The sequence below is a fragment of the Neolamprologus multifasciatus genome, chromosome 10, assembly GCF_963576455.1.
Source record: "Neolamprologus multifasciatus chromosome 10, fNeoMul1.2, whole genome shotgun sequence".
Taxonomy (NCBI): Eukaryota; Metazoa; Chordata; class Actinopteri; order Cichliformes; family Cichlidae; genus Neolamprologus; species Neolamprologus multifasciatus.
In genome coordinates this window covers 11,983,540-12,010,843 of record NC_140448.1, presented here as the reverse complement: position 1 = coordinate 12,010,843, position 27,304 = coordinate 11,983,540, and the positions used below count along the sequence as shown (strand labels likewise).

Here is a 27,304-nt window from a genome sequence, read left to right as displayed (position 1 = left end):
TCTGTCCCTGTGTGTTGGCCCTGCGACAGACTGGCGACCTGTCCAGGGTGTACCCCGCCTCTCGCCCTATGACAGCTGGGATAGGCTCCAGCGCCCCCCGCGACCCTGAGAAAGGATGGATGTTATTGTATTAACATGTCTGACACTCATACTTAAGAGTACCCAGTTTTTTAGCAGTTCCTACACTCTCCTTAGATGTTTGCTAATGATTTGACCCTTCTCAAACACACTAACATCTTTTCCACAACTACAACGTGTGCCTTTCGACACGTCATTTAAAGAGTTCTTTTATAGCTTAAACTACATAACTAAAAAGAATATGGACTCCTGTAGCTTTAATCAATACAGCACATCACAGACAATTTGAAGTTTTCCTTTGACTCAAAATACCTGCATCGTTTCTCATGAATCTGCTTCAGATATCAATATAAAGACCCGGTGATATTTGATAACTAGTTTTAACTCAAGAACAAAAACAATGTTAAGTAAAACGCTTTTATTGTTTTATTTTTCTTCAAATCAAATTAAATGAGCTATTTATCAATAGAAATTACATCTGCTTTCAAGCATGAATCTAAACAATATTAAACACAACTTAGACATCAGCATGTTGACTGCGTCTACAAAACTAAATCTAGTCCCCAACAAAACAAGGTTGAGGAACCGAGCTGCTTTGCTGACCTCTGCTGTACAGATGGTGGAAATGCTTACTCAGATATTATTAGGAATAGTGAGCAGTTGGCTTATTTCAAACATCTTAGTGTGAATAACAGTAACTCTCAAGGAAAACATGGTTATTAATTTACAAGTATCTAAATATAATTTTCACTATTTTTTTCAGCAAGTACAGGAACCGTACACAGGCATAGAAAACAGTTTGCTGATACATTCAACACATTCACTGTGTGGTACAGTCGTCTAAATGACTGTAATGTGGGTAAGTGTAACAGAGTTACAACTGGACCACAACACTGCTACATCAGATGGCGCCTCTGTATGTTTGTCAGATTGATATAAAGCAGAGCATTCTGATGACCCGCAGCAGCTACTTGCTTTACCTTTGAGCGTAACTGGAGTTTAGGTTTTGAACCATCCACAAGTTGCCAAACAAAAGTATTACATGAAAATGCTGACATGCAATGTTGACTCTTGACAGACATGACTTATATCACAAGGCAGAGGACAGAAAATCAAGATCTTTTACACAGTTGTCATTTACTATCTTCAGTCATTCACGTGTTGATATTAATTTAATGTGTTTTTGGGCCACTCCCACAGCATTTGTCACAACGCATGTGAAGGTGGATTTGAGGTCCTCGGATGTGATGTTCTTCAACAGCAAACTCCTCTGAAGGATTGCACCCTCCTCTAGAGTAGATCTAATGAAAACACAGCCATTACAGCCCAGCTACAAACTGTTTTAATTGTTTTAATTTAATGTACACTTCCACTGTAATTGTAACAAAGATACTCACTCATTAGATTCTCTTATCCTGTCGCTGCTGGGGGCGTCTTCGGGGAAGGTGTCATTGACAAGCCAGTAGATTAGAGTCACATCGTCCTCACAGTTTGCAAACGCATCACAGTGAAGCACCAGCGGTGCACCTAGGAGGCAGAACACATCCATACATCTAAGAAAGCTTTCACAACTACACAGCCTGTCCCATCAAAAGAGGCTTGATGCATTACCTGGATGGGTTTTTATTTGGACAAACCCTGGTCCAATTATCTCTGGAGATTCATCTTCAGAAACTGCAAAACATTCCAAGGTTAAAAATCTTACAACACACACACAAAAAAAAAAACAAAAACAAAACCTTTTCTCTATCACATAACTATTCTGTACCTGGAAATCCATCAACGACCAGCAGACACAGAGATCCCAGAACTGTTAGAGACACAAAACGTTCACCATCGAATATAATGCAAAGAAAAACAAACTGTTTGGTATCATAATAAGTCCTTACCTTTCACAGCAGATGAGAGCTTCATATCGATTCCTCCTGTGTGAGTCTTTTGCTGCTGACCAGTGTTTCAGATTACTGTATATATATATGCGGGCACACACACGCACACACACGCACGCACACACTTAACTTCCTCTTCACCCACACAGTGTTTTCACAAATGAGATGTGCTGACTAATTCTTGGTGACATTATGGAGGGTTGTGAATGCTACCTTGCAGACATATGGACAAAACACACATGATCGAAGTGACATTTATTAATCTGTCTGGATCAAAACAAAATGATCATATTTTGGTCTGGTTACACCCAGTCCTTTTACCATTTAAGCTGGTGGTGAGGTGCACAAATGGGCCCTAAAACTACTGCTTTATGCATTTAGTCTGACGGGTACCCACAAAAAGATTACCAACCGTTCTCTTCCAGAAATTTCAGGATGGAAGATAATGCACATACCACGTGAAAATAAGACCGTTCCCATCTGCATGCTCACCAGTTAAAGGATCATTCTGGGATATTTTTTAATCTAAATCTTAAATTTAATTTGAATACTTTTGATGGATTTTAGTTCAGTTACATTATAACTTGTTTATTTCTCTCCACACACAGTTTTGACTTAAATTTGCCTCCCTTATCATCTCTGCTACACCAAGACAATGCAAGGGAATTTAACTTACTCGCATATGCTGAGACACTGGATAAAGGTCAAACCAAAATGACTCCGTTGCTACTTGGCTAAAGATTGGTGTTTCCCTAAAAGAGGACATCATGAATTCCAGTAACACTAGAATTTCCATCGTAAATGTAGGAGGTACCGTTTTTACCAATATGAGTAGTACTTTCTGACATATCATTACAATTTGGCTCCACGAGGCGTATGACAGGCCCTTATGAAACTGGTGCCACTTGTGGTCAAAATACGTGACCGATGTGAAGCAGGAATTGTAACTAAAGCAGATGCGAAACTAACGTCTGTGGATATAGCGTTCATATATTTAGGAGTCCAGAGGAAATACTTATTACTCATGTTTGATAACCATCAGACACAAGGATGACACATTCCAGTATGATCCTTTAACCTTTTAACACTTAAGACATAAATTAGTAAAAAACCCCTATAATGATTTCAAAAACCGCTTTACTAGGCCATGAGATACAGACCAATCAAATCCTGGGAAAATGAAACACACGTCCAATTTTAGGTTACTAAGAAAATTCAAATAAACTGCAAATACAGATATGTGCCTATAAATATGTACAAAAAGTATAGACACTTTTTTTTTTTTTAAATTGGTGTTTTAGTTCAATGTTAGGCCCTCAGTCTTTTTGAGCCAGTGCATAATCTTCTCCACATGGTATGTGTGTCCGTTTCTTCCGGTTTTTGCCGGCTACTCCAGACCCAGGACGTAGTTGATACCTTGCACAAATCCAATAATAACAGGTTGCCAGGCCACCAAGTACCGAAGCCAGTCTAAAAGTTGTCCGTACATGACGTGCGGTCTTTCCCAGCTAGAATAGAAATGGTTAAGGAAATAACCCTTGACAACAATCAGAAATGATAAATAAATGGGGAACAAGAGGTCAACATGTAACCACGGTGATGACGCATCACAAGGAAGCAGAAATCTTCATCAGCTCCTGAGAAATCATTAATTATTATATATAACATGTATTTGTCAGTTATATAGTGTTTCTCCAACCGACAAAAAGGAACAGGAACTTCGTATACAATTTATGCTTTGCTTTTGTTTGTTTGAAATAGCCTGTACTTAGCAGTCTGGAACACCCCCCCTCCTCAACTATGCTGTGACTTGGCATAATTAGGTTTCAGTGCTTTGTTAGATCTCATCTGTCATACTTAGTTTTGGACTTTAAAGTACATTCAAAATCTTCACAGGGTCTGTTTTTGTCAGCATTTTTATGCAGAAAGTTATTATTTCATTAGAATCTTTGAAATTACAACTAATTCAGGAATCATTCAATATTTAGTTTAAAAAAAATGTAACTAATGCAGACAGAATCCCAGAATAAAAAGGATACGGGTTACTGAACATCCTCTTCAGATCCACCTTCTCTTTGCAGTACGGACACATCTGCTTCTTCCCGACGATACACCATCCTCTTATGCAGAATTCATGGAACCTGGATTTGGAGTTAAGGCTCAAATGCTGAATACTCGGACATCTTTGAACATTCATCCAACATTAATGCTCTAATACCAGTCAAAAGGACAACATTCATCTGATACTAAATTATTTATACAAAACAATAGTACAATTTAAGGACAAATGATAATTTCCTGAGCTGGTTTAACTACAGATAGCACTGCACTGTAGGGCGAGACTCTTGTACTGCACTATTAATTAATAATTACATTTCAGTTTGCAAATATGTGTTGTTTTTTGTTTGTTTGCTTGTTTGTTTGTTTTTATCTAAACCTGGTGTTGCTTTTATGTGTAATAAAAGAATACTCTTCAGTGTGGATAATGCATTTTTGGTCACATCTTTTTGTAAGGAAATAAGATAAAGGTAAATTTTAAACAGCATTTTAAATAGAAAGTTGATTTCCTATAAAGAATACATCAAGGAACGTGTCAAACTTGATCCAAAAACCAAACAAACAAAACCAAACAAAAATCGTGTAATGGCACTGTGTATCATTTACAACACACAACAGATCCTCGGGGAAGTAACAGAGACATCAACAGTCTGGCATAAAGGTCAGGTAAATCCTGGCAATTCCTCTTTAAGCTGTTAATTTGAGTACACAGTGTAGTTCCATGCCAACCCACGACATACCTTTTATACCAACAGAATTCTCCGTCACGCACCTGAACTTCTCTTTCAGCGGTAACCATTAAAGGCATGAAAATGTGTCAGTAAATGTCACAGGAAGGATACACATGGTTGCAAGATAATCGATATGTGTTCTCAATAATCCCTTCCTCACTGACATCGACAAGGATGGGCTGGCCGCACACAGCACAGATGTTGTCTGAGAGGTGTTTGGTTGGCATGCCAGATGCACTGTAATACTGCGGGGGGGGAAAGCTACATTAAATTTTAGGTTACAGCCAGGAGAAAATATACACTGTTTTAAATTTGTGCATTTACCCCAATGGTTGAAGCCATGAAGTCCGCACACATCTCTGCAAAGTCCCTTCCCAGGACCCCGTAGTACAGTCCATAGAAGAGAAGTGAAACACCAAAGTCCATGGCATCCTCTGGACTTATCCTGGACAGAGAACACAGTACTGAAATCATCTGACTGATAATGTTGTTATTCAACCTGAAGTTCAGTTTGCTCCATAAGACAGGCAAATGCTTTACATTTTGGGTGAAAGACTAGACTATAAAATTTCAATTCTCTGCTTTACTGTGGCTTTTTTCCCCTCCGTTTAAAAATAAATAAATAAATCACTATATTTCACCAAGCTAAAATTAAAAATTGTTAATAATCTATCCTTTTATGATGATCCCAGAACATCAAACCATAAACAGTGATATCAGTTTCTGCAAGTCTGATCTGAATTTGGAAAATTATGCATCTGTAGCATTTTTACTTTTCCGTCGGGAATAATTATTTGATCCCCGGTTGAAGTTGCTCACAAAGAAATGAACAGTCACTAATTCTTATGGTAGTATTTTTATTTTATTGGAGAGGACAGAGTATAAACCAAAAACAAAAATGCACTACTTTAAAGTAAACTGGCCTCAGCCACTGAGTCTGTCACTGAGTGAAATTAATATTTGATCCTCATGCAAACCATGAAGGTGAAACCTCCAGATAGTAAGTCAGTGTCTGTAATTGATTGACTGTAATCTGTGTGGAACATGGGCACAGTGTCAATCTGTGGGAGCCAGAATTCTGCCCAAATACTTATTGCACTCAAGGACAAATCAATGTATAACTTTTGTAATGTGTGTTTTAATGGTTTTTGGTGCTCATTCAGTCTCAATTACAAAAAAATGAACAAACTGACAAACTCAGGAAGGGCTCAAATAATTATTTCCCCCACTGCACACGTGAGGCCTGTTAAAAAAAAAGGCAGGTTTAATGAAAGAGAGATCTTGAATGGTAAAAATCATCATCAAAGTAGTCAGTCAAGTAAACAGATACTTTTCACTAAAGCTTCTTCTTGTAATACTCTCAGCTCTCAGTTACGCTGGAAAAAAATTTAATCGCAGTGTGTGCAACATCAAGTACTTTACTTTATAAATTAGCAAAAAACCAAATCACATAGATGGACAAGTACAAAGGAGGAAAGAAATTGTAATATGGAAAACAGCGCCATCTAGTGGCAGCCAAGTGCTAGAGGATGCATCCAACCTATCAGAACCTCTTGCATTTAGACAAGAAAAAGAATGTGTTTCACTGAAAAAATATTTCTATAGTCTCCCATTTGAAGGGTTTTAATTGCAGTAGATTGACATTCACTGACATTTCTAAAAAACTGAACTAATGTGCAATACATACCTGAATATTAGGTTAATACCAAAAAGTGTAAACATGACGACAGTGTAGCCAACTATTCCCGTGGCATAGCTGATTTTATACAGGAGGAGGAACCACTTGTACACCAACCTACACAAACAAAAAAGTTGAATCAGAATATATCAGGAAATTTTCCTGACAATTCTGTTCCCACACAGAGAGAAGAATGGGTATATTTACAGGAACGTGTGAGTGTAAACAATGGCTTTACCTCGGTGTGGTGCAGGCCAGTGGCTTACGGGTAGCACGGAAGGAAATGTACGCTGTGATTACAGAGAAGATAAACCACGTGGTCAGGAACCTCCACCAGTGAAGTTTGGTAGTAAAGTAGAGAGGAACTACCCACATCTGGAACAAAGTCACCAACTACAAGACAGCAAAGTGTGTGCGTTAGAACATTGATGCAGTCCTGACCACCATCAGACTGTGCAAACAAAAAAACACAAACATATAACTTCCAATTTTTGATGATGTGGAAGAAAATAAGAAATTACAGGATCTCTCTTTGAGAAAACAGGTTTAACTGGAATTATGTATGAAAACTAAGAAACCATAAAAACCACAGCATTTTCAGTACACTTTCACTTCCCATTCACACACACACACACACACACACACACACACAAAACTGTTTTAATTCAAACTGAACAATTGCCAAATTATCAGTGTTTCTTTTGTGCCTTACATTGTATGACTTTGGATGCCTCTGTTTCCACTGCACGAGGACTAGCTGGGCGACTACCAGGGTAACAATGAGGATCAGCACCATCTCTGCGTGCATGGCCTCATGGCCTTTGTGTTTGGCATGCATTCTTGCATGCTCCATCCTGTGGAAAAACACAAACTTAATTCAGCAACTGGCAAGCCTGATTAGACTGCGATGCCTTAAACAAAGCATAAACAAAACTTGAATTAATGCGTAAAAGCTGTTCCGAGATCAACTTTACATCTTCAAGTACAAAACATTTTGTTATACAGATTAGTCAACCCCTTGATATGGGTCAGCAGATGGATGAGTACAATGTCCAATATCTTTTTTTTAAAGAGTGCAAAAGATATCCAAAAAAAGAGGGATGAGTAATTTAGAAATGGTGTCCTGATAGTTTGTTCAAAAGATAAATTACACCTCTGACTGCACTGTGTACAACAGTCTTAGCACTGTCTGTAGCAGTGTATGCATCACGGCTAAGCAGATAGTCATGCTGAGTCAAACAGCGTTATTACATTATGCTGCCAACTAATTTGTTAAAGACGTTACTGGTAAGTTAATAAGCTATCATTCTATAATTTTCTCTTTTCAACACAACTATAAGACATTGTATGGATAAAAGAAGAAATCACTCGGTTTCTTCCACAAAACGCTACGTCCAGATGAACAGAATCAACTTTTGGAGATATGGGTAAAAATATTTGCAATCAATATCTGATTTTTCAATCCCTTAAAATAATAATATAATAATAATAATAATCAATAATGGCCAAAGAATCCAGAATCATATTAGGAAAATGTATACATGCATGGCAAAGACACTAACCTCCACTTCTCTTCTGGTGAAAGCTTGGACAAATCATACTAAAGAAAGAGAGAGAAAAATAAGTAACAAATTATCAAAACTAAAAGCTTGCATGAAATTACACCCTTCTTTTTTAAATTGAGACATATGATAGTGTGCATACTGATCACAGAATCGTTTTAAAACTCCTATAAAACAAGTCAATCCCACCAAACTGCAGCATTTGCTTCACCTTTTACACAGTTGGCTCCAAACCCCAAGATCTTACGCTGCATACCAATTAGAGAGCAGCTATAAAAAAAAAACTGTAACGGGATTGAAACATTTAGGTTTGGTTGAGCAGCAAGATATAAGGCAATTGCATCCTGAAATATCTATATTTAAACTACAAGAACACTCGGCATGATAAACCGGTAGTCCCTCCCATGTTGTTGAGCTTGTTAAGCTACTATCCCTGTATTCAAAACAAAGAACTGTTGATTACTCCTCTATTTATCATCTGCTAAATAAGGTATATGAATAACAGACACAAATACACATTTAAGGGCTCACATCCATTTAGTACGATGTTCCTTGTAAAAAAATAAATAAATCCGTTTTTACCTTTTATACCTTGTTACCATGAAAACAACACATTTTAGGTATACCTGCCAATCATTAGCGTCATTGCATTTTACTCACTTAACAGATTAGCTCATCTACGTGTTGTTTTTATCTGCACATACTAAGATGTAATACAAAAATAGGTCAGTGTGCCACATTAAAGTTCCTACTGAGTGTGAACTCATCAGTGACGGATGTAAAGACCTCTTTGGGATTTTTCCAGGTTGTGATGCCACTTTTGCATCAAAGTAAATGTTCTACCTCCTACCACCTGCTCTTCACATCTCAGACTTTGAGAGCTTTTATCACGGACTCGGTTTACACCGTGACCTTATTTAGTTTAGCATCTAGCTCGATTAGGTTTGACCAGAATGTTGAAATCCCACAGGAAGTGATGTAGTCTTTTCTTCTGTCTGACTTGTCGCGGCTCATGCATTTGGTGACCTTTGACCCCAACAGCCACATCAGCTTTATTTGTAGGGTTAATAATTCAGACGTTCACATATCTCACAGCTCAGATCAAACATTCGCGAGTGCACAAATCTCGTATGAAATGCAGTATTTTTAAAAAAAAAATAAGTAAACTTTGGTGCAACTTTAGTCACATGAAAGTAACTAACAATAATTAGCTTGGCAGTTGGAAAAGAGTCCTTTTACGCTTGCACTGTCGCTTTGACCAATGAACAGAACAGTGCATTTTATACACACACCTCTGCTCAGTAAAATATGGCTAACAAGCAGTTAACAAGCAGCTAGCTACTTACGGGAGACTAAGCCCAGGAGTAGCAGTTGGGTTAGCAGCAAGTAATACACCACATCATAAATCCGTTTTATTGTCACAATACCTCAGAACGGTCCGTTATTCTCACCTGGTTCGGTTCATCGTGATGCTCCAGTCCATGATCGTGCTCCACACCATCAACCTCCACCTCAAACACCCCGGCCATCTTCGGAGTGCTGCTTTATCGTTCCGGGTACATTAGCATTAGCGAAAAACCGGGCACATCCGGTCATGGATGTTTTTCTTCCTTCAAAATAAAGGGCGGGACATGTTCAGAATTTTTAGCTTAGCCTTTTGTTGTTCCCTCTTTAAGTCATAGTTAATGTTTGAAAGTCTTATGTCGTCACCGTAACATTTTCCCCACATCTACACATTGTTTTTTGGACGGCGCCCTGTATTTTAACGCTATGATTGTGTAGCAATTTGCTATGAAGATTAGATAAGATAAGCAAAGATGAAATAAGATAAGAACAGATAATCCCACAAGTTTTTACAGCAGTTAAAAATTCCGTTCAACGCAACATATAACAGAACTGCTTAAATTAGTAGACTAGTATATAGCTTACTGAAATAAAATGGATACTAAATACTGAAATATGATATGACAAAATAAATGTAATACAATTGTTAAAAAAATAATTAAAAAATAGAAATCAAAATTAATAGAACAAAGCTACCCAAGTAAATGTATAAAAAATATGCACAGTCCAAAGACATGCAGTTAGTGGTGGATAGGTTAATTGGAAACTCTAAATTGCCCATAGGTGTGAATGTGAGTGCGACTGTTTGTCTGTGTCTGTCCAGAGTTGTACCCTGCTTCTCGCCCTGAGACAGCTGGCTCCAGCCCCCCTGCATGGATGCATATATACAAATACTCCTCTGTCACACACAATTCTCTGCACGTACTCCTTCACTACATTCATGAATCTTCTATGTGGTCTTTCTCTTCTCTTGAATGGTAGGTCCATCTTCAACATCCGTCCACTGCGCATGTGCAAACCACCTCTACCTTGCCTCTACAAAAAGTTGAACCTGAGCTGTCCCTCTGACAAACTCATTTAAAATCTTGTCAATACTCATCCCACCTAATAAAAATCATCTGCATTTTCAACTCAGCTTGATAAATGCAGTAAAAGCAGCAAAGCAAGTATATGATGTCATTTGCCTCATTAGGAGAGTGTCAAATGTAGCTGAAAGTGCAGTAAAGTCATTCAGTGTATCAGTTTATTATTGTGACACTGCAGACTGGAAGAAGCTGTTAACATGAGAGAGATCATCAATTTTCTGCTACACATATGTAGATTTCCTAGAGCTTTGCTTGTGGCACATATAAATATGAAATTCGGTGTTACAACTTGTTTCTGGTTTTCAAGACGTTTATAAACACGTCGCCAAACTGCACGGACGAGCCAGTCCTGTTGTAGAAACATAATTGCATGTTCCACTGTTGCATCCCGCCAGATTTTTGGTCCGGAAAGAGGCTACCGGAAAACGTAAAAGGACGGCGTGATTGGTATAGAGGTCTATTAGTCTCGTGTGATTGGTTGAGTGACTGACGCAATTTTGTGTAACTGACTTCGGGCTCTTTGGCGCGCTCAGTTTGAGATTCTGCTGTGATGCTTGATTGTTCTCACAGGGTTTATAAGCTTGTTGTTAGCTACTTTGCGCCACAGTTTCTTTAGCTCGTTTCCAGCATCCAGCTGAGAAGATACCAACAGCACCTGCTTTCTGAGGAGACCCGCCGCTTCATTTGTCATCATGCATGTTATCAAGCGAGGTACTGTAGCTAACTTTAATACTTCCACTATCAAAGAGGCTGATGCAAACCCGGTCACCGGCTTTGGTGACCGGGTTTGCGGGTCGTGGCAGGGGAAAGCCTCGATATGTATTTAAGTTGCAGTAAATGTTAATAGCACAACGAAACATTGCATATTTTGTGTGCATGTGTGTTAAACACGCGTTAAAGGTGCTTTTTGTTTCTTTGTGTGGTGTTTCCGTCGAAACACCACACAAAGACTCGAGTTATGAAAGGGCAGAAAAAGCGGACAAATAACCGGTTGCTAATTTTCCCCTGGCTTCTTATGTTGTTTTGGTCTTCTTTTTTAATCATATACATTAATTGTAACATTTGTATTCAAAATAGAAGCAGGACAGCTGAAATTTTAAATTTGTTTTACACCATGTCCACATGCTTCCCACTGTAACAGATGTGTGTGTGGGGGGGCGCTTTTGGCGTGTTTTTATCATCTGTGTTTTTTGGCGCGCAGCAGCGAGGTGTTGCCTTTTGTTGACACTAAATGGTTAGGCAGCTGATCACTGGGAGCCTCATCTGAGCTAATGAGTAAACTGGGGGAATAAATTGAGCAGGAGAGTCGATTAGACGGTGATATGCGGTGTGTTTAACACTAAGTTATATTAGCTAGCTAGGATACTTTACTTCAGATAAACGACCAAAGGAGTTTGAAGACTACTGAATTAAATTTGTGTTATTTTTTTTGTTTGTTTGTTTGTTTTTCAGATGGACGCCCAGAGGCAGTTTCCTTTGATAAAATCACTTCTCGAGTCCAGAAGCTTTGCTATGGACTCAATTGTGACTTTGTGGATCCTGTAAGTTGCTAACACCCCCCCCCCCCCCAAAAAAAAAAAAAAGAAAAAAGAGAGAGAGAGAGACAAAGAAAGGTCAGGTGATGAATTAATATAAAAGCTAATATCTTGTGTTTCTGCAGGCCCAGATTACCATGAAGGTGATCCAGGGTTTGTACAGTGGAGTCACCACAGTGGAGCTCGACACTCTGGCAGCAGAGACTGCTGCCACTCTCACAACCAAACACCCAGACTATGCAGTCCTGGCTGCACGCATCGCTGTATCTAACCTGCACAAAGAGACCAAGAAAGTATTCAGTGGTGAGTTTCATTAGTCCTTTATTTATCCAGGTAAAAAAATCTCATTGAGATTAGAAATCTAATTTCCAAGAGAGACCTGGCATATGTGCTGATTTACCAGAAGAAATAAAATACTCGACAGCAGGGACGTCAAACTCATTTTACATCATGGGACACATACTCTGACACTTTGAGCTTAAGTAGACTGGACCAGTGAAACTACATGATAAATCTAAAAAATGACACGCACAAAAAAGTTCTGGTAGTTCAAAGGACAAAGTCCTATAGTGGAAACTTTTATGTCATTTAATTATCTTTTTAAAAATTTTACTTTGGTGTAGTATGAATAGCAGTAGAGTCTTTATCATTAAGAAATGCTGCAAAACTTCTGAAATTACAGTTAAAAGTTCAAAATCTATGCATTACCATCCAGTAGGCCAGATTAAAGTCTTCTCTGGGCTGATTCTGGCCCCTAGGCCTTATGTTTGACACCTCTGCTCTACACCAACTTCCTGAATTTCTGTGCATTTCATGAAATGTATCTATAGGTATGACTTTACATTGAAATCATAGCACCTGTAGTCTACTATAACACCCCCTGGTGCACATCTTTGGTAACTAATAATGCTGCACACAGGAAGTTGCTTAGCTTTTTAGGAAGACTTAAATAATCAGCACTAATATTGAACTGACATTCCTCTTTGCTTGTGTAGACGTTATGGAAGACCTCTACAACTATATCAACCCTTTAAATAAACGTCACTCTCCTATGATCTCCAAGGAGACGCTGGACGTTGTTCTTGAAAACAAGGCTGTAAGTGGGGTTTGATTTTATCCTTTGTTCATCTCCTCACAGTTAAAGTTTGGTGAAGCTTTTTAACACATTTTCCTCAATTTTTTGCAGCGCCTCAACTCGTCTATCATTTACGACAGAGATTTCTCTTACAACTTCTTCGGGTTTAAGGTAAATTCTCATTTTACCCTACATTTAACATCCTGTGCATTAGACACACATATTACCACAATACTTCTCTCATAATATGATATTTTTGCAATGTTTAATATGTTGCACTATGCAGAATATTTTACCAACATATACTGTGGTTTATCCCGGTTTTTAAGCTGCAAATTATGTCCTCAAACACCAACGGTGTCACTAAAACCTGCCGTACATGTTGCCATAAGACTGCATCAGTCTGGTACTAAATGGGCTTAAGGTGATGATAATAATAAGCAATCTGTTACTGATAATACAGCAATTAAGTTATAAATTGTCAAAAATCACATATCTGTTGCTGTTTACATAGAGAAAAATTCACATTATTACATTTACGCTCAAAAACCTGTTCCAAAATTTTTGTACCAGTATACAACCACCTGGCAGCCAGTTGACTCGAGTCCCCTTGAATTGTGTTCACTGACAAAGATTCATTCAGACTGATGTCAACATGTCGGCAATCTATCTGTATTTACAAATCAGACAGGGATTATTTGCAAGCCTTCCACAATCTCTGAGAGTGATTGAAGGAAAGTTGCCTCTTATCAAGCAGTTGTTAGTGTTCAACACCTTCAGAAGCTCTGGGCAACCATTTAGTCACCACAAGTTGCAAAGATGACAGAAAACTATTTTCATTATCTAATAAAATAGCGAAATTATTGGGATACTGTGATGTATTATCCACCCCTTTTTTTTCTCTGACCCCTATTGTGCATACACTATGATTATGAATCTAACTTGTGCTTTTTGCTCTAACAGACTCTTGAGAGATCGTATTTGTTGAAGATTAATGGCAAAGGTGAGAGTTAAATTCCCTATAACTTATTGATAAGCATGTTTATGGGTGCAGGTCATCAGGGACTAACTATTTAACATCTTTCTCTGTAGTTGCCGAGCGACCCCAGCACATGCTAATGAGAGTGTCAGTCGGGATTCATAAAGGTGACATTGATGCAGCCATTGAGACCTACAACTTGCTGTCAGAGAAGTGGTTCACTCACGCTTCTCCTACACTGTTCAACGCTGGCACCAACAGGCCCCAGCTGTCCAGGTAAAGAATTTATAATTAAGGTGCTGATACGCTCTGATACTGTGGGGATTTTTCCACCTAATGTACATTGTTTGGATTTCTGCAGTTGTTTCTTGCTAGCCATGATAGATGACAGCATCGATGGTATTTATGACACACTGAAGCAGTGCGCGCTCATCTCAAAATCAGCTGGAGGTATTGGAGTGGCAGTTAGCTGCATCAGATCTACAGGCAGCTACATTGCTGGGGTGAGTGAAATTTTGACGAGTTGCTTTCATTTATACCAATGTGTTTTGATGTTTACTTAAAGTGGTGCGTGTTTGTTTTGTTTCTTGAAGACTAATGGTACTTCCAACGGGCTGGTTCCTATGCTTCGTGTGTACAACAACACAGCACGTTATGTTGACCAGGGTGGAAACAAGGTAAAGACGAGATTTTCCCATAAATTATGGAAGATGTGTAACAACAGTGTAAATAAAATGGTGCTAATCGCCTGGCTTGGTTTTTGTTTACTTTAGAGGCCTGGGGCGTTCGCTATGTACCTCGAGCCATGGCATTCTGATGTGTTTGAGTTTTTGGAGTTGAAGAAGAACACGGGTAAAGAAGAGCAGAGGGCGCGGGACCTGTTTTTCGCCTTGTGGATCCCAGACCTTTTTATGAAGCGAGTGGAAACCAATCAGGTGATTACTGGGGGAAACCCCATGCTGGCCAGAGTTGACTTTAGGGTTTTATTTTTTCCTAAATGGTGAATAGGAACAAATCTTATCCTTCTGCTGTGATTGTAGGACTGGTCTCTGATGTGTCCCAGTGAATGTCCTGGATTGGACGAATGCTGGGGGGAGGAGTTTGAGGAGCTCTACACTCGGTAAGATCAGCACGATAAACTCTGTTCTCAACAAACAGCTCTTTTTTTTCCAGTGCTAACCTGTCCCAATGATGGTCTTGGTTTTCAGATATGAGAAGGAGGGCAGGGCTAAGCGTGTGGTGAAGGCTCAGCAGCTGTGGTACGCCATCATTGAGTCACAGACAGAAACTGGTACACCATACATGGTTTACAAGGATGCCTGCAACAGAAAGAGTAATCAGCAAAATCTGGGCACCATCAAATCCAGCAATCTGTGCACAGAGATCGTAGAGTACACGAGCAAAGATGAGGTGAGGGGTAGAAGATGTACTGGTCACAACAAATTTAGCTTTTTGGGACAACTATGTGTATTATTCTGTCAGAACTTGTTTTCAGTTTGGTTTGTTCTCCTAACTCAGGTTGCAGTGTGTAACCTGGCTTCCATCGCCGTCAACATGTACGTTACACCAGAAAAGACCTATGACTTCAAGAAACTTGCATCTGTTACCAAAGTCATTGTCAAGAACCTGAACAAGATTATCGATATAAACTACTATCCAGTGCCTGAGGTATGAATTCCTTTCTGGTGTTGCAGCCATGCAGCTGGGTTTCATAAGCTCTATGTAAACATAACTTCTCCATCCCTCTTTACAGGCTGAAAGGTCTAACAAGCGTCACAGGCCAATTGGAATTGGTGTGCAGGGTCTGGCTGATGCCTTTATCCTCATGCGCTATCCGTTTGAAAGCCCAGAGGCCCAGTTGCTCAACATTCAGATCTTTGAGACCATGTACTACGCTGCCCTGGAGGCCAGTTGTGAGTTGGCAGCAGAGCTTGGCCCTTATGAAACCTACCCCGGCTCTCCTGTCAGCAAAGGAGTGAGTAGATATCACAGTGTCTCAAAACCATCCTGGGATACATTTTAGCAGTTTGAGATCAAAACCTAACAAAGACGTGTTTGTTTTTTCAGATCCTTCAGTATGAAATGTGGAATAAGACCCCAACAGATTTATGTGACTGGAAAGCGCTAAAGGAGAAGATTGCCAAGTAAGTTTTCCTGAATGCCTGGTTTTCAATTTACTGCTCACGTTAACCATAAGTGGTGGCCATAGTTCTTACTCCTGTCCATCCTCAGGCATGGTGTGAGGAATAGCCTGCTTTTGTCCCCAATGCCCACAGCATCCACTGCCCAGATCCTGGGTAATAATGAGTCCATCGAGGCATACACCAGCAACATCTACACCCGCAGGGTGCTTTCAGGAGAGTTTCAGGTGAGTGCTGAATGCATCTGTCATACTGTGTGTTAAGACATGTGCACAGCAAAGGCAAGGCTACTATGTGTGTTTTCAACCTGTCTTATAGATTGTGAATCCTCACCTGCTGAAAGACCTCACAGAAAGAGGACTGTGGAACGAGGATATGAAGAATCAGCTCATAGCTCATAATGGATCCATCCAGGTAAAAGACTTATTCAGTTGTTCCATTTCACTGCTCCAATTGTTCCTATAATTAAGCCCAACTTCACTTGTGGAGGACAAATAAAATGTGAATTTGTCCCTCTTCTTTTCAGAACATTGATGAGATCCCAGATGATCTGAAGCAGCTGTATAAAACTGTGTGGGAAATCTCCCAGAAGACGGTCCTCAAGATGGCAGCAGATCGTGGTGCATACATTGACCAAAGCCAGTCGCTTAACATTCACATTGCTGAGCCAAACTATGGAAAACTTAGTAGCATGCACTTCTATGGCTGGAAGTTGGTAAGTTAGGACCAACTGATTCATGGTTGAGGTGGAAATGGAGAAATATCCAAACACTGTTTGAAACCTTCCCATTTTTTTTTCCTCCCTCCACAGGGCCTGAAAACTGGCATGTACTACCTGCGGACAAAGCCTGCTGCCAACCCCATTCAATTCACCCTGAACAAAGAGAAACTGAAGGAGGGCCAATCGGCTAAGAGCGTGGAGGAGGAGACCAAAGAGCGCAATACCGCAGCCATGGTCTGTTCCTTAGCAAACAAAGACGAATGCCTGATGTGTGGCTCTTAAATGAAGTTTGCTACGCTCAGACAATCGCATGCATGTTTTGTATAGAATTAATATTTCTTTTACCTTCAGGTGGGTCATATTAATGAATTCAGGTTGACCTGCATTTTTAAATAAATAAATAGAAATAAAATATTATCCAGTGGTCTGAGATTCAGCATAATTATTTTCAAAGATACTGCGTACAGGTTTTGGATTTTGCTACAAGACATCAAAACCTGTCGGACAAGCGCTGGGCTTAAGTTGGGCTGATGAGAACAAAAACAAAGTTTAAGGAGACATTGTGATAGAAAAGGTTATAAGCCGAGGTGATTTTCCAGTGCAAGAGTTTGGATATGTGCCATGGGACCGATGCTGCTGCAGGTGATGAATTAATGAGCCAGTGTGTTCCTGCATGAGACTCATGGGAGTATTATGTATAAAGCAAGCTGAGACCTGTATTGTTGCAATGTAGCAACGGGTATAGGTTAGCTGCCTGATGGAAATAAAAGGAGGCGACACTGTTTAAAACAAGAGACTTTTATTTCAATGAATGTAAATTGAAAACTTTAACAGCAGTCTGATAAATAACTAACAACCTAAATGAAATGGAATCATCTTGGGAGATGAAAGCAAGCTCAGAAGCTTATCCAGCTTATCTCAGGTATCCAGAGAGCTACAGTTGCTACACACATCTGCACCCAAACATCCTTAAAGCTCATTTATTAAAACTTTCAACTATACTTTGTTTGATCTGCACACAAACTGCAAGACATTTAAAGAGGGGTTTTCTAAAGGTATGAAGAAGGTCTAAAGCATTGCTGGCAAGCCTCTGCAGTTTTCATCCTTGGGCTTAGAAATAGACTACATGACAAAGTATTTGGCAATCTAAAGATGAATGGATAAAAGTAAATGTTTTTAGGTAGTGGAAAATATCTTGCATGCAAACTGACAGTTTCTCTGCTGATCCTTTGTTTACTTTTTAAGACATGGGGGAAAAAGTGGACATCTCAAAACTCTGCTCAACTGCAGACTCTTGTCAGATATTGCATAAAGTGACCAAAGAGGCAGCAAGGTCACCTCAAAGGTTAAGGTCTCACTGGTGTGCCATCGATCGATTCTTCCCCCTCTTGGGAACCAAAGCCCGTGTCCTGGGAGCTGCTGCTTCCTGTAGGTGAAGGAATCATTTTCTTCATTTCAGGTTTTTCATTGCTCTTCTCATTGTGAGGCGTCTCTGCTACATTATGCTCAGGCTTTCTTCCGTTCATCCAGCTCGGTTGTGCTGCTTTTTTTTCTTGCAGTTCAATGTGATTGAACTTGCTGATTATTTTTTGGGTTTCTATCTTTTCGTCACTCACTTCGATGCTCTCGGCATGTGCAGAGGTCATGTGTTCATCCGGCACTCTTCCCTCCTTGTTCATCCCTTCACTTAGGGTTTCTGCTTCTTCATCCGTGGCCTCGTCACTCACCATTTCTTCTGTGTTAATAAAACAGTTTCCTCCTTTTTTCTCCTCTTTCACTTTATTTACACTAATTTCACTTTTGGCTGCTTTCTCCTTCTCATCTGAGTTAATTTCCTTCTTTTCCTCTTGTTCAGCCTGAGCTCGGCCTTCCTCCATCTTCACCACAACAGAGTCAGGAAACTGTCCCTCGTCTCTACATTCATCCACCTCATTCTGTTGAATATCTGATTCCATCTGTGCTTCAAACTTTTCTTTATCCAGCTTTTCCTCAATGCTCTGCACAGTCACCTTAAGAGCTGTGCATTTGTCATCTTGTCTGGTGGTAAAACCTCTGAAATTGTTCTTGGCACCAGTGATGTATTTCCCCAGTACAGAGGAGCCATTCTTGGTCAGGGCATCGCTTGTATCGTTTCCATCATCCATTGCGTACTGCTGGGCGACTTTCAGATCGTTGTGCATCCTGGCGACCGCTTTGCTCAGCTCAGTCATTCGATTACCAATATCTGAGGGAAGAAAACACTTTAGTCACACCACAAGCTTTTTAAAGATTAATAATTTACTTAAAACTGAAATCAGTGCTTAAAAAAGAAGAAGAAAACCTGCTAAAATCATAGAGAATTGATTTACAGAATATGATCCATGTCTGGGAACCCAAGCCTTAATCTCTTTGTCAGCAGCAAAGCAAGATTAGTCAGGAAGTCAAATTACACACTATATGGACTGAAACATTAGATCAACAAAAGGTGCCTGACCATGAAATGAAGCTTTTGTGCTGATGTTAATGTAAGAGAAGGTTTGGAGCTCTGGTGTTACTGAGTCAGCAGATCATTGGCACAATGACCTCTTTAGAATGATCCATTATTTCCTCTTTTGTTTGTAAAGGCAGACTGCATGCCAAGATGCTTGATTCTATACACCTGTGATAATGAAACTGAAAACACCTGAACTTAAGATTAAACGGTGTGGCCCAATACTTTTTCCATATAGGGTATATCCGCTCTACAAAACTAATCAAGTGCTTACTGAAAGAGTCATTACCTTTCCTCTTGGTCTCCTCAAACTCCCTGCGAGCTGACTCAATGTAGCGCTGCACCAGTGCCGTGATCACCTGCTCACGGTACGATAACTGGCCATCTTCAGACCCCTTATCATTGGACTTTTTACAGAATACAGATAGCATAAAACATGTTAAATGCCATATAGAGTATAATTAACATATATTAAGTAAAATGTAAAAGATAATATATTCTTTTACTAAAATCTAATTCATACACACTTACTATAGAGGCTATGGGGGGATATTTTTGCTCAGAGGAACAAGTGCAGCAGCAGCAGATTCGTCTAAAGATGCCCCTTGAATGGAATTTTTAAAAATATATAATTAAACATTTTTTAAAAATCAGAATAAAAGGCTGTTTTTCTAGTTTAAAATCTGTATTTTTGCAGCTCACCTTAGGATGTAAAAAATGGCTTTGGGGGAGGGGATGATGTTGAAAGGCACAGGCATGGTGAGGCCCTCTCTGAAGTAGCTGAGGTACAGCTTTGACCTGGCAAATTTCCACTCAACGTCCGCGTCATCCTGAAGTAAGACAAATGCACATCGGTCAGTGCGCATCCCAGAAGGGGGGGGGGGGGGGGGGGGGGCTTTTGTAGACGTTACACAGGAGGATGGTAATTCTTTACCTCAATTTTCTGAAAGGAGTTTGTTATCATGGCAATAAGCATGTTGAGAAGTACAATGACAATGACAAGAGTGAAGATGCCATACAGGATCCTTCCTACAAATTCTGCCAACACAAACTCTGGCATGTCCACATATTCCTGGTTTACAACTCCAAACATGGTCCAGAATAGGAAGCGGAAGGTCTCATTAAACCTGTGAAAGTGAAGAAAGGCACAGGCATGATGTGAGGGTTGTTTTATTATTTTAAAAAAAACAAGACAAGTTATAATCAAGCTATAATATCAGGGGGTTGAACAATAAAGCCAGTGACAATTGCCCAAAACTGCCAAGATGTGCAGAACAAAAGGGCGAATCTTTTTATAACTCATCTGTTTTAAGAGTTAAGTTGTGCATTTTTATGGGGCATGAGTATTTTGAATGACAGGTGACTCCCCCGGTGAGCTGTCTATATATTATATACTGAACAGTGGATGCAGAAAGTGTACACACCAATGGTAAAATGCTGGGGTTTTTTCATGATGCAATCAATACAATTTTTCCCACCTTTAATGGTATACAGTATATCCCCTGTACAATTCAATTGGAAAACAAATCTGTTAGGGAAAATATACACTACAAAAGTACAATAGGCTTGTTGCGTACACCGATAATCTAGGACTTTGAAGCATCTTTTGAGTCTTCTTGGGTACACAGCTGCCATCAATTAGAGACTCTGGTTAATCCCAAATAAAGTTCAGCTGTCCTAAGAGGATTTCTCTGAGATTTACTCAGTTGCCTGCTTCAGCCAAAGCCATGAGTTGCAAAGGATCTCACTGTTGAAAGGTATCAGTTGCAAGAAGTGTACAAAAAATGTTTTCACAGTATTTGAAATTTCATTGAACACAGAGAAGACAGCCATCAAAAAGTAGAGGGAAAAATAGGACAATAATTACACGGGAAAGAACTGGACTTTGTTGTAAAATGAACGAAAAGACAAAATTTAAACCAGTCAGAGAAGTTGCCCAGAGACCTACAGCAACACTAAAAGAGCTGAAGCTCCAGTACTGGCAAGTCGTTGTTGTATACTACATGTGACAACAATATCCAGTGTTCTCCTTATGTCTGGACTATGGTGTAGGGTTGCAAAATGGAAGCCTTTTCTGATAAAGACAAAAAATAAAGGTTTGATATGTTTGGTACAAAAATAATTCCTATGCATCACCAATAGAACATCATGCCCACAGTGAAGCACGGTGGTGGTATCATTTTTAGGTTGCTTTTCTTTAGCTGAAACCGGGGCTTTAGTCAAGGTGGAGGTAATTACAGTTTTGTACACCTGTTACTTTTGACCAAAACCCTTTTGGAGTCTACCAGACAGCTGAAGATGAAGAGGAATTTTACCTTTTTAGCATGACAATTACTCTAAGCAAGCAAATCAAATAGATAATGGCTTCACCAGTAGAAAATTACCCTGAAGATGGTTGTGCACAAGAAAGGCCCTCAGAAGCTGACAAAAGTGGACAACCAAGTCAAGATGTAGCATGCTGGTAGACTCCCTTCCCTAACAGATGATTCAATTGAACTGTACTGGTTATAGGTCACACGAAAGGTGGGAAACACTTTTAAATTATTTATTTGGATCTTTGACAAAAACTGGTATTTCAACAGAGGTGTGTACACTTTACATTCAGTGTATGTGGCTTGATAAGTATGAGTTCCTTTGAGATTGACAGGAAGTCTGTGTTCAGGTTTTAGTTGGAGAAATTAATGTATTTTATTTATGCGTAACTTTTCAGAAGATAGCACCTGATAACTTAAGCTTCAAAAATAGAGTAAAAAAAACCATTATCCCATAATATTAACAAGCTTTGAGAGCTTAGATATTAACTGTAAGGGCTAGTTTTAATTATCACTTTTCTGTAGATCATTTAAATTAGAAATACTTTTTACTGCCTTCAGAAAAGATGATGTAAAAGTCTCTCAAACTCTCTCTAGTCTTACCTGCCAAGATTTGGAGAAATGACATAAGGAACATAGATATTGTTGATGCCACAAAGGAAGGCGGTGCCAATGATCATCAGTATGAACATAAATCTAAAAACAAACAAACAGAAAATAAACATTCACATACTTCTGGTTCTGTATATTCAGATGTAAAAATATAAGGAATCAGATATAAGTGACCTCATCATATCATCAATCATCTTTCCGATGGAGATCTGTAGTGTTCCCAGAGATTCGTGGGCTGGCAGGATATATGCCAGTCGTGTGAAGCTTAACATGCTGGTCACTGCAAAGAGCACCTCGGCAATCAGCTGAGGATCTTCCTGGTGCCAATTGTCACGTGCTGCAAGACAATTTCACATAGTCAAAACAAAACAAACAAACAAAAAAAAAAACAATTGAGCATTTAGATTTGTGACATTCATTTTGGATGAATGATTTTTTTTTTCCCCTTACAAGTCTGGGTGAAGTAGACACACTCCTCTGTGCCATCATGATCATGACAGAGGAAGAAACCTTTGAGCAAGATAAGCACACGTAACGCAAAAGATGCCAGGTACATGCTGAGCACCATCACGTCCAAGCAGTTCCACCAGTCTAGGAAGTAACTCCGAAGCCCCTCGATCCACACTTCCTTACACTCATACCAGAAGAATCCTTTAAGAAACAGACAATCCAAACCCTGTTCACATCTAATGGCTGTTGTCTATTTTTAAAAGTTAAAACTAGAGAAAGTACACCTACCGACCACCCACACCATGTGGAAGGAGCTGTGCAGAAGGTTCTGCTGCCGGGAAGCGAATGTGTCCTGATATAGCTCCATGGTTATCGATTCCCCAAGTAATGTAATGAGAAACCACAGGTAGGATGCAGAGTGAAGAAGAAACTTGATCACAGGAATTCTTACTAGCTTTCCCAGCTGGGGAACAAACAACACAGTCAACGTAAAATTGAAATAATACCTCACATGACATATTTATGTACATCCAATATCAACCTGCTACTACAGCATGTGTGACCTTTGACTTCGGTGCAATCCAGTAGGCAAGGCAAAGAAGGGGCATGGTAAGAAAGATTCCCATAGAGACAAACAGCTTCCAGGCCGTTCTGCTACCTCTCCAGCCTGCTAGTTTCCCACACCAGATAGAGGACAGAACCTGCTGACAGATTGGGTGCGCCACAAACTGCCACAAACAGAGAGAAACAGAGACAGAGAAGTCAGGAATTGATTGTTTTTATCTTACTTGTCTTTGGTTGGCATCAGTTTCTAATTCTAGCTACCTGCTTCTGGTTGTGTTTGACTGCAAGCCGCAGGCGAGACAGGCTGGGGATTCCTTCCTCAAAGGCCTGTTCATCCAAGGAATCCTGAGTTTCATTTCCACAGCTGTTCAAAATAGTGGTTACCTCGCTCTGGTTGCGACACATGCCCAGCAACTCCACGGCAAACTCCTGACAGATCTGCTCCAGGCTCAGGTACTGAGGCTGTAGGAGAAATTAGCCATAAGTCATGAAGCAACAGAGACACCCCTCATGAATAGTGAGCAGGGATAACTATGAATCTCCTCAGACCTTGAACTCTGGCTCTTTCTGTGACAGCTTACGGAGTTCTCTGCTGAGACTGAAGGCGCTGAGCATGGCATCGTCAGAGGTGATGGACAGGTAGGCACGGCTGGCAATGCCACGATAGGTATTGATGCGAGACAGGGAGAACTTCAGCAGGTCATACTGCCGGCCGTTAGAACACTCCAAACAGGCGCAGGAGATCTTATGTGGCCACGGGATGACGTGGCCTTTCTGGGTGAGCATGGTAACAATCTCGTACAGGTCTTTCTGGCAGGCTAAAGTCAGAGGGGTCACACCAGGGGCAAACTGAGAGTTGTCAACAGAACGATCAAATATGGCCTGAGAGAAGGATCGTACGTCCATCTTGTTCCCTTTCTCCTGATCCAAGCGGTCCAGGAGACGCTTCACCACTATGGGCTGGTTGGTGTCCACGGCGACTAGCAGAGCCTCATGAATCTGCCGGAAGTCAAACTTGACTCCTTGCAGAAGGGCGTCCATGGCATCCTCGTTGCCCAAGCGGATGGAGAGGTTGAGGGCCTCCCTCCACTGACGATCCTCAGACTCATCCAGCTGGCGGGTAATGCCGTCACCTGTCTTCAAGAGTCCGCACAGCAGCGCTGTTTCCCCCTCCTGAATGGCACTGATGAGCGCTGGAGAGAACCGCATCTTCTTGCTCATAATCTCTCGCCATTGTTCTGGCTGCAGGACAGACCGGGAAAGTCAGCAGCAGTCTCAGATTCACACACTCGAAGTCTTTGATTTTAAAAGATTTTATGCTGTTTGATTATGCTTAGACAACAAAATTACTTGGTTAGATTTGAGAAAAAAAATCATGGTTTGCTTAAAATAGACTTTAAAAGCTTTAACCACAAGGCTTACAAAGTGAACAAAGGTCTGGGGGTAAACGTTTCTGTTCTGTCAAGATTTTTTGGCACTGAGGCCAAATACACGATTCAACTAATCCTTTGATAAAATAGCAAGATATACTAGGAATAAAAGAACATGCAAATAGGGAAAGATTTGACTTAGAAATGCATGACATATATGAACACAAACATCAGTAAAACATAGAATTCAATTTTTTTTAAAGCTGGTTCGAGCTAATATGAAGCACAGTAGGGTTAGACGTGCTTTTTTGTTTTTGTTTTTTTAACCCGCAACTACTTTTTTCATATCAAATAACAAATAAAAGCCACGAGCCAATAAAAATCTCCTTACCGTTAGGTTTTCCATTCCCAATGACAAAACGACACGATTTTGAAAGGCGGCTCTAAATCAAAAACAGACGCAGATTCACTGAAACTTCAGGGATGAAGATATTGGCAGATTGCACAATAATTCCAAAAGAGGAGAACTGAGAACTCCGTAGTCCTCTGATCATGTGCTATCGGCTGACTACTGAAAAATCAACATATACAAACTCAATAACAAATTTCAAACACCCTCGGGGCTAGGCCAATTAAAATGTTACCGGTTCAAAGTACTTTATGCTTGGCTGGGCCCAAACCAAACTGTGACTGCATTCAAACAGAAATTAATTCCGGTCTCTCAATTGGAAACAGCACCATGGCACAATTAAGGCAGCTGTTACTGAACACACAGCAGCTGTCACCATTTCTCCCAGAGGAGCTGCGAGGAGCAGTGGGAAAAACAAGGAGCTGCAAACATTTACAAATTTTCACGGGTCTGATTTAAATCTTTTCCTGGAAGTCAGATTTTGTCCATTCATTAAAAATGCACGTTATAATTATTGTCTTGAAACACGTAAAGTTTCCCTTGATTTTACACCGATCATGTTTATAGGGATTTTTCAAAATCACTGTAATTTTGTCAGCATTCTCTGTATATTGCTGCTAAACTCATAGCACCAACTACACTGTGTGCGCTCACGGCTTTGGTCCAAATTTGTTATTTCGTTTACGTTTACTTTAGAAACAGAAATACATCCCTATACTCCTTTACTACAAAAATGTCTACCAAGCAGCTGATGGTACCACACTCGTAAAAGAAAGTATGTGCTATGTTTAAATGATGGTCAAACAAGTTTTAATGTTTGACCATCATTAAAACTTGATGGTCAAACATACCCTCACATCATGAAATCAGTGAAATGATTGTCAGAATTAATAATCCTGTTAGCAGCACAGAGCAAACACTTTTATATTATTGGCTACAAGAGGATTTTTTTTATCACGTAGAAAAGACTGAGACATACTGTTGAGAATGAACTTCTTTTTCTTATATTAGGATATCTCAAGGATTAAATGTGTAGTTAAACTTCTGTACAGTGCTAGAAAGTTAGAGTTTGACTAGTCTGGCACACTGATTAACTGATTAACAGTGAAGCCGGACTGACTTCAGCTTCTTGTAAGCATAATTCTGAACAGCAGAGGGAGTAAAACTACCTCTGTAGACTTTAAGATGAGCTCAAAACTGAGACTGCTGTTCTTCTGGTTGAACAGGAATAAACACAAGGTCGATTTGTTTTGGTCAAAGATTTAGTATTTATTGGTTCATAATTACAGCAGAATTTGGTGAAGAAAAGGGACTGTTCTGGTTTGGTCTAAATGCCCTAAACTATCATCTATTTGAGCTTTCATGTTAGCACTGAGGAGATCTAAGACACGACTTTCAAGATGAAGCTGAACAAGAAGTAACAAATATTCTGTGGTTTATTAAAAATGTCTACACATTTCCAAAATGGTACTAAAATCTTATCTTCCCACATCCAAAGCAAAGCAAACCAAAACTAAACTGCCCAATAACATGTCCTCTCGCGTACCTTCACAGGGACGTGGGAGTCTATTATGAGAACACACAGTGGTGCTCTTTACTCTATCAGGTGGTCACTGCACACCACCTTTGGCTACTCTATGCTGAATGAAAACACACGGCTGATCTCTGTGGTGACCTGTATGTACTACACTTCAGTACATTAAAAACACATTTCACTTTAAAATTAGTTAGTGTCTTCATTTTCCCTCCTTTTCTGAGAATTCTCCTTATCCCCATTTGCAAAAATGACAACAGCCAATCTAATGAGTGTAAATTATATAGAAAACATAGTTCTTTAAGTCATAACAAATAACCCCTTTATTTGAATTTGTTATCCCAAAAAGAAAGCAAAAGTTAGCATAAAACTACACATTACACCGAAGGGAAATCATCTGAAACTACAGTGAAAATAAAAACTTGCATCTGAATTAGTGGGATTTTTATCCTTAGATTACTCATAAAGCATAGTATGATCTTCAGCCATGTCAAAATTATAGACAAAAGATATTTCACTAAACATACAAAAACAACTGTACTTCTCTGCTTTCACTGACCACACAGAATAGACACCACCGACTGCAAAAACTACTCTGTGAGGTGTTACTATTGAGGCGATTGAAAGTGTGGGTTGTAAAGGTTTCCCTTTCTATAAGTCAAGCCACACAATGTCTGCTCTTCTCAAGAAAGAGACGCTTTGGGACA

At 39.7% G+C, this 27,304-nt stretch overlaps 4 protein-coding genes across 4 annotated transcripts in view; 1 reads left to right on the top strand and 3 right to left on the bottom strand.

Moving 5' to 3' along the window:
* Positions 1–544: 544 nt before the first annotated feature.
* On the bottom strand, positions 545–2,089 carry LOC146509692 (interleukin-1 receptor accessory protein-like). The gene is made up of 5 exons (XM_085174451.1): positions 1,968–2,089; positions 1,847–1,888; positions 1,690–1,752; positions 1,476–1,605; positions 545–1,379 (listed from the first exon to the last, which is right to left on the bottom strand). Exons 1-5 carry the CDS (start codon positions 1,990–1,992, stop codon positions 1,229–1,231), a joined length of 411 nt encoding a protein of 136 aa, XP_085030577.1. The 5' UTR covers positions 1,993–2,089; the 3' UTR covers positions 545–1,228.
* Positions 2,090–2,210: 121 nt separating this feature from the next.
* rnf121 (ring finger protein 121) lies at positions 2,211–9,597 on the bottom strand. The gene is made up of 9 exons (XM_085174449.1): positions 9,448–9,597; positions 7,997–8,034; positions 7,147–7,288; positions 6,673–6,827; positions 6,444–6,551; positions 5,081–5,201; positions 4,868–5,001; positions 4,007–4,108; positions 2,211–3,475 (listed from the first exon to the last, which is right to left on the bottom strand). Exons 1-9 carry the CDS (start codon positions 9,523–9,525, stop codon positions 3,355–3,357), a joined length of 999 nt encoding a protein of 332 aa, XP_085030575.1. The 5' UTR covers positions 9,526–9,597; the 3' UTR covers positions 2,211–3,354.
* Positions 9,598–10,930: 1,333 nt separating this feature from the next.
* Positions 10,931–17,277, top strand: LOC146509690 (ribonucleoside-diphosphate reductase large subunit-like). Its single transcript, XM_085174441.1, has 19 exons — positions 10,931–11,136; positions 11,878–11,966; positions 12,086–12,263; positions 12,956–13,056; positions 13,147–13,206; positions 13,999–14,038; positions 14,128–14,290; positions 14,376–14,517; positions 14,608–14,691; positions 14,788–14,949; positions 15,055–15,134; positions 15,223–15,424; positions 15,533–15,682; positions 15,768–15,989; positions 16,082–16,158; positions 16,247–16,382; positions 16,474–16,569; positions 16,682–16,870; positions 16,967–17,277. Exons 1-19 carry the CDS (start codon positions 11,118–11,120, stop codon positions 17,156–17,158), a joined length of 2,382 nt encoding a protein of 793 aa, XP_085030567.1. The 5' UTR covers positions 10,931–11,117; the 3' UTR covers positions 17,159–17,277.
* Positions 17,278–17,371: 94 nt separating this feature from the next.
* Positions 17,372–27,304, bottom strand: part of LOC146509684 (short transient receptor potential channel 2-like) — a 50,106-nt gene continuing 40,173 nt past the window's right edge. The window contains exons 2-15 of the mRNA XM_085174439.1: positions 25,299–27,137; positions 25,046–25,097; positions 23,834–24,526; positions 23,546–23,746; positions 23,284–23,448; positions 23,009–23,183; positions 22,721–22,921; positions 22,445–22,607; positions 22,262–22,354; positions 20,281–20,473; positions 20,049–20,176; positions 19,878–19,950; positions 19,636–19,753; positions 17,372–19,100 (exon numbers count right to left, since the gene is read on the bottom strand). Coding sequence (XP_085030565.1) covers positions 18,223–19,100; positions 19,636–19,753; positions 19,878–19,950; positions 20,049–20,176; positions 20,281–20,473; positions 22,262–22,354; positions 22,445–22,607; positions 22,721–22,921; positions 23,009–23,183; positions 23,284–23,448; positions 23,546–23,746; positions 23,834–24,526; positions 25,046–25,060 — 3,096 coding nt within the window. The 5' untranslated portion in view covers positions 25,061–25,097; positions 25,299–27,137 and the 3' untranslated portion in view covers positions 17,372–18,222. The remainder of the gene's footprint in view (positions 19,101–19,635; positions 19,754–19,877; positions 19,951–20,048; positions 20,177–20,280; positions 20,474–22,261; positions 22,355–22,444; positions 22,608–22,720; positions 22,922–23,008; positions 23,184–23,283; positions 23,449–23,545; positions 23,747–23,833; positions 24,527–25,045; positions 25,098–25,298; positions 27,138–27,304) is intronic.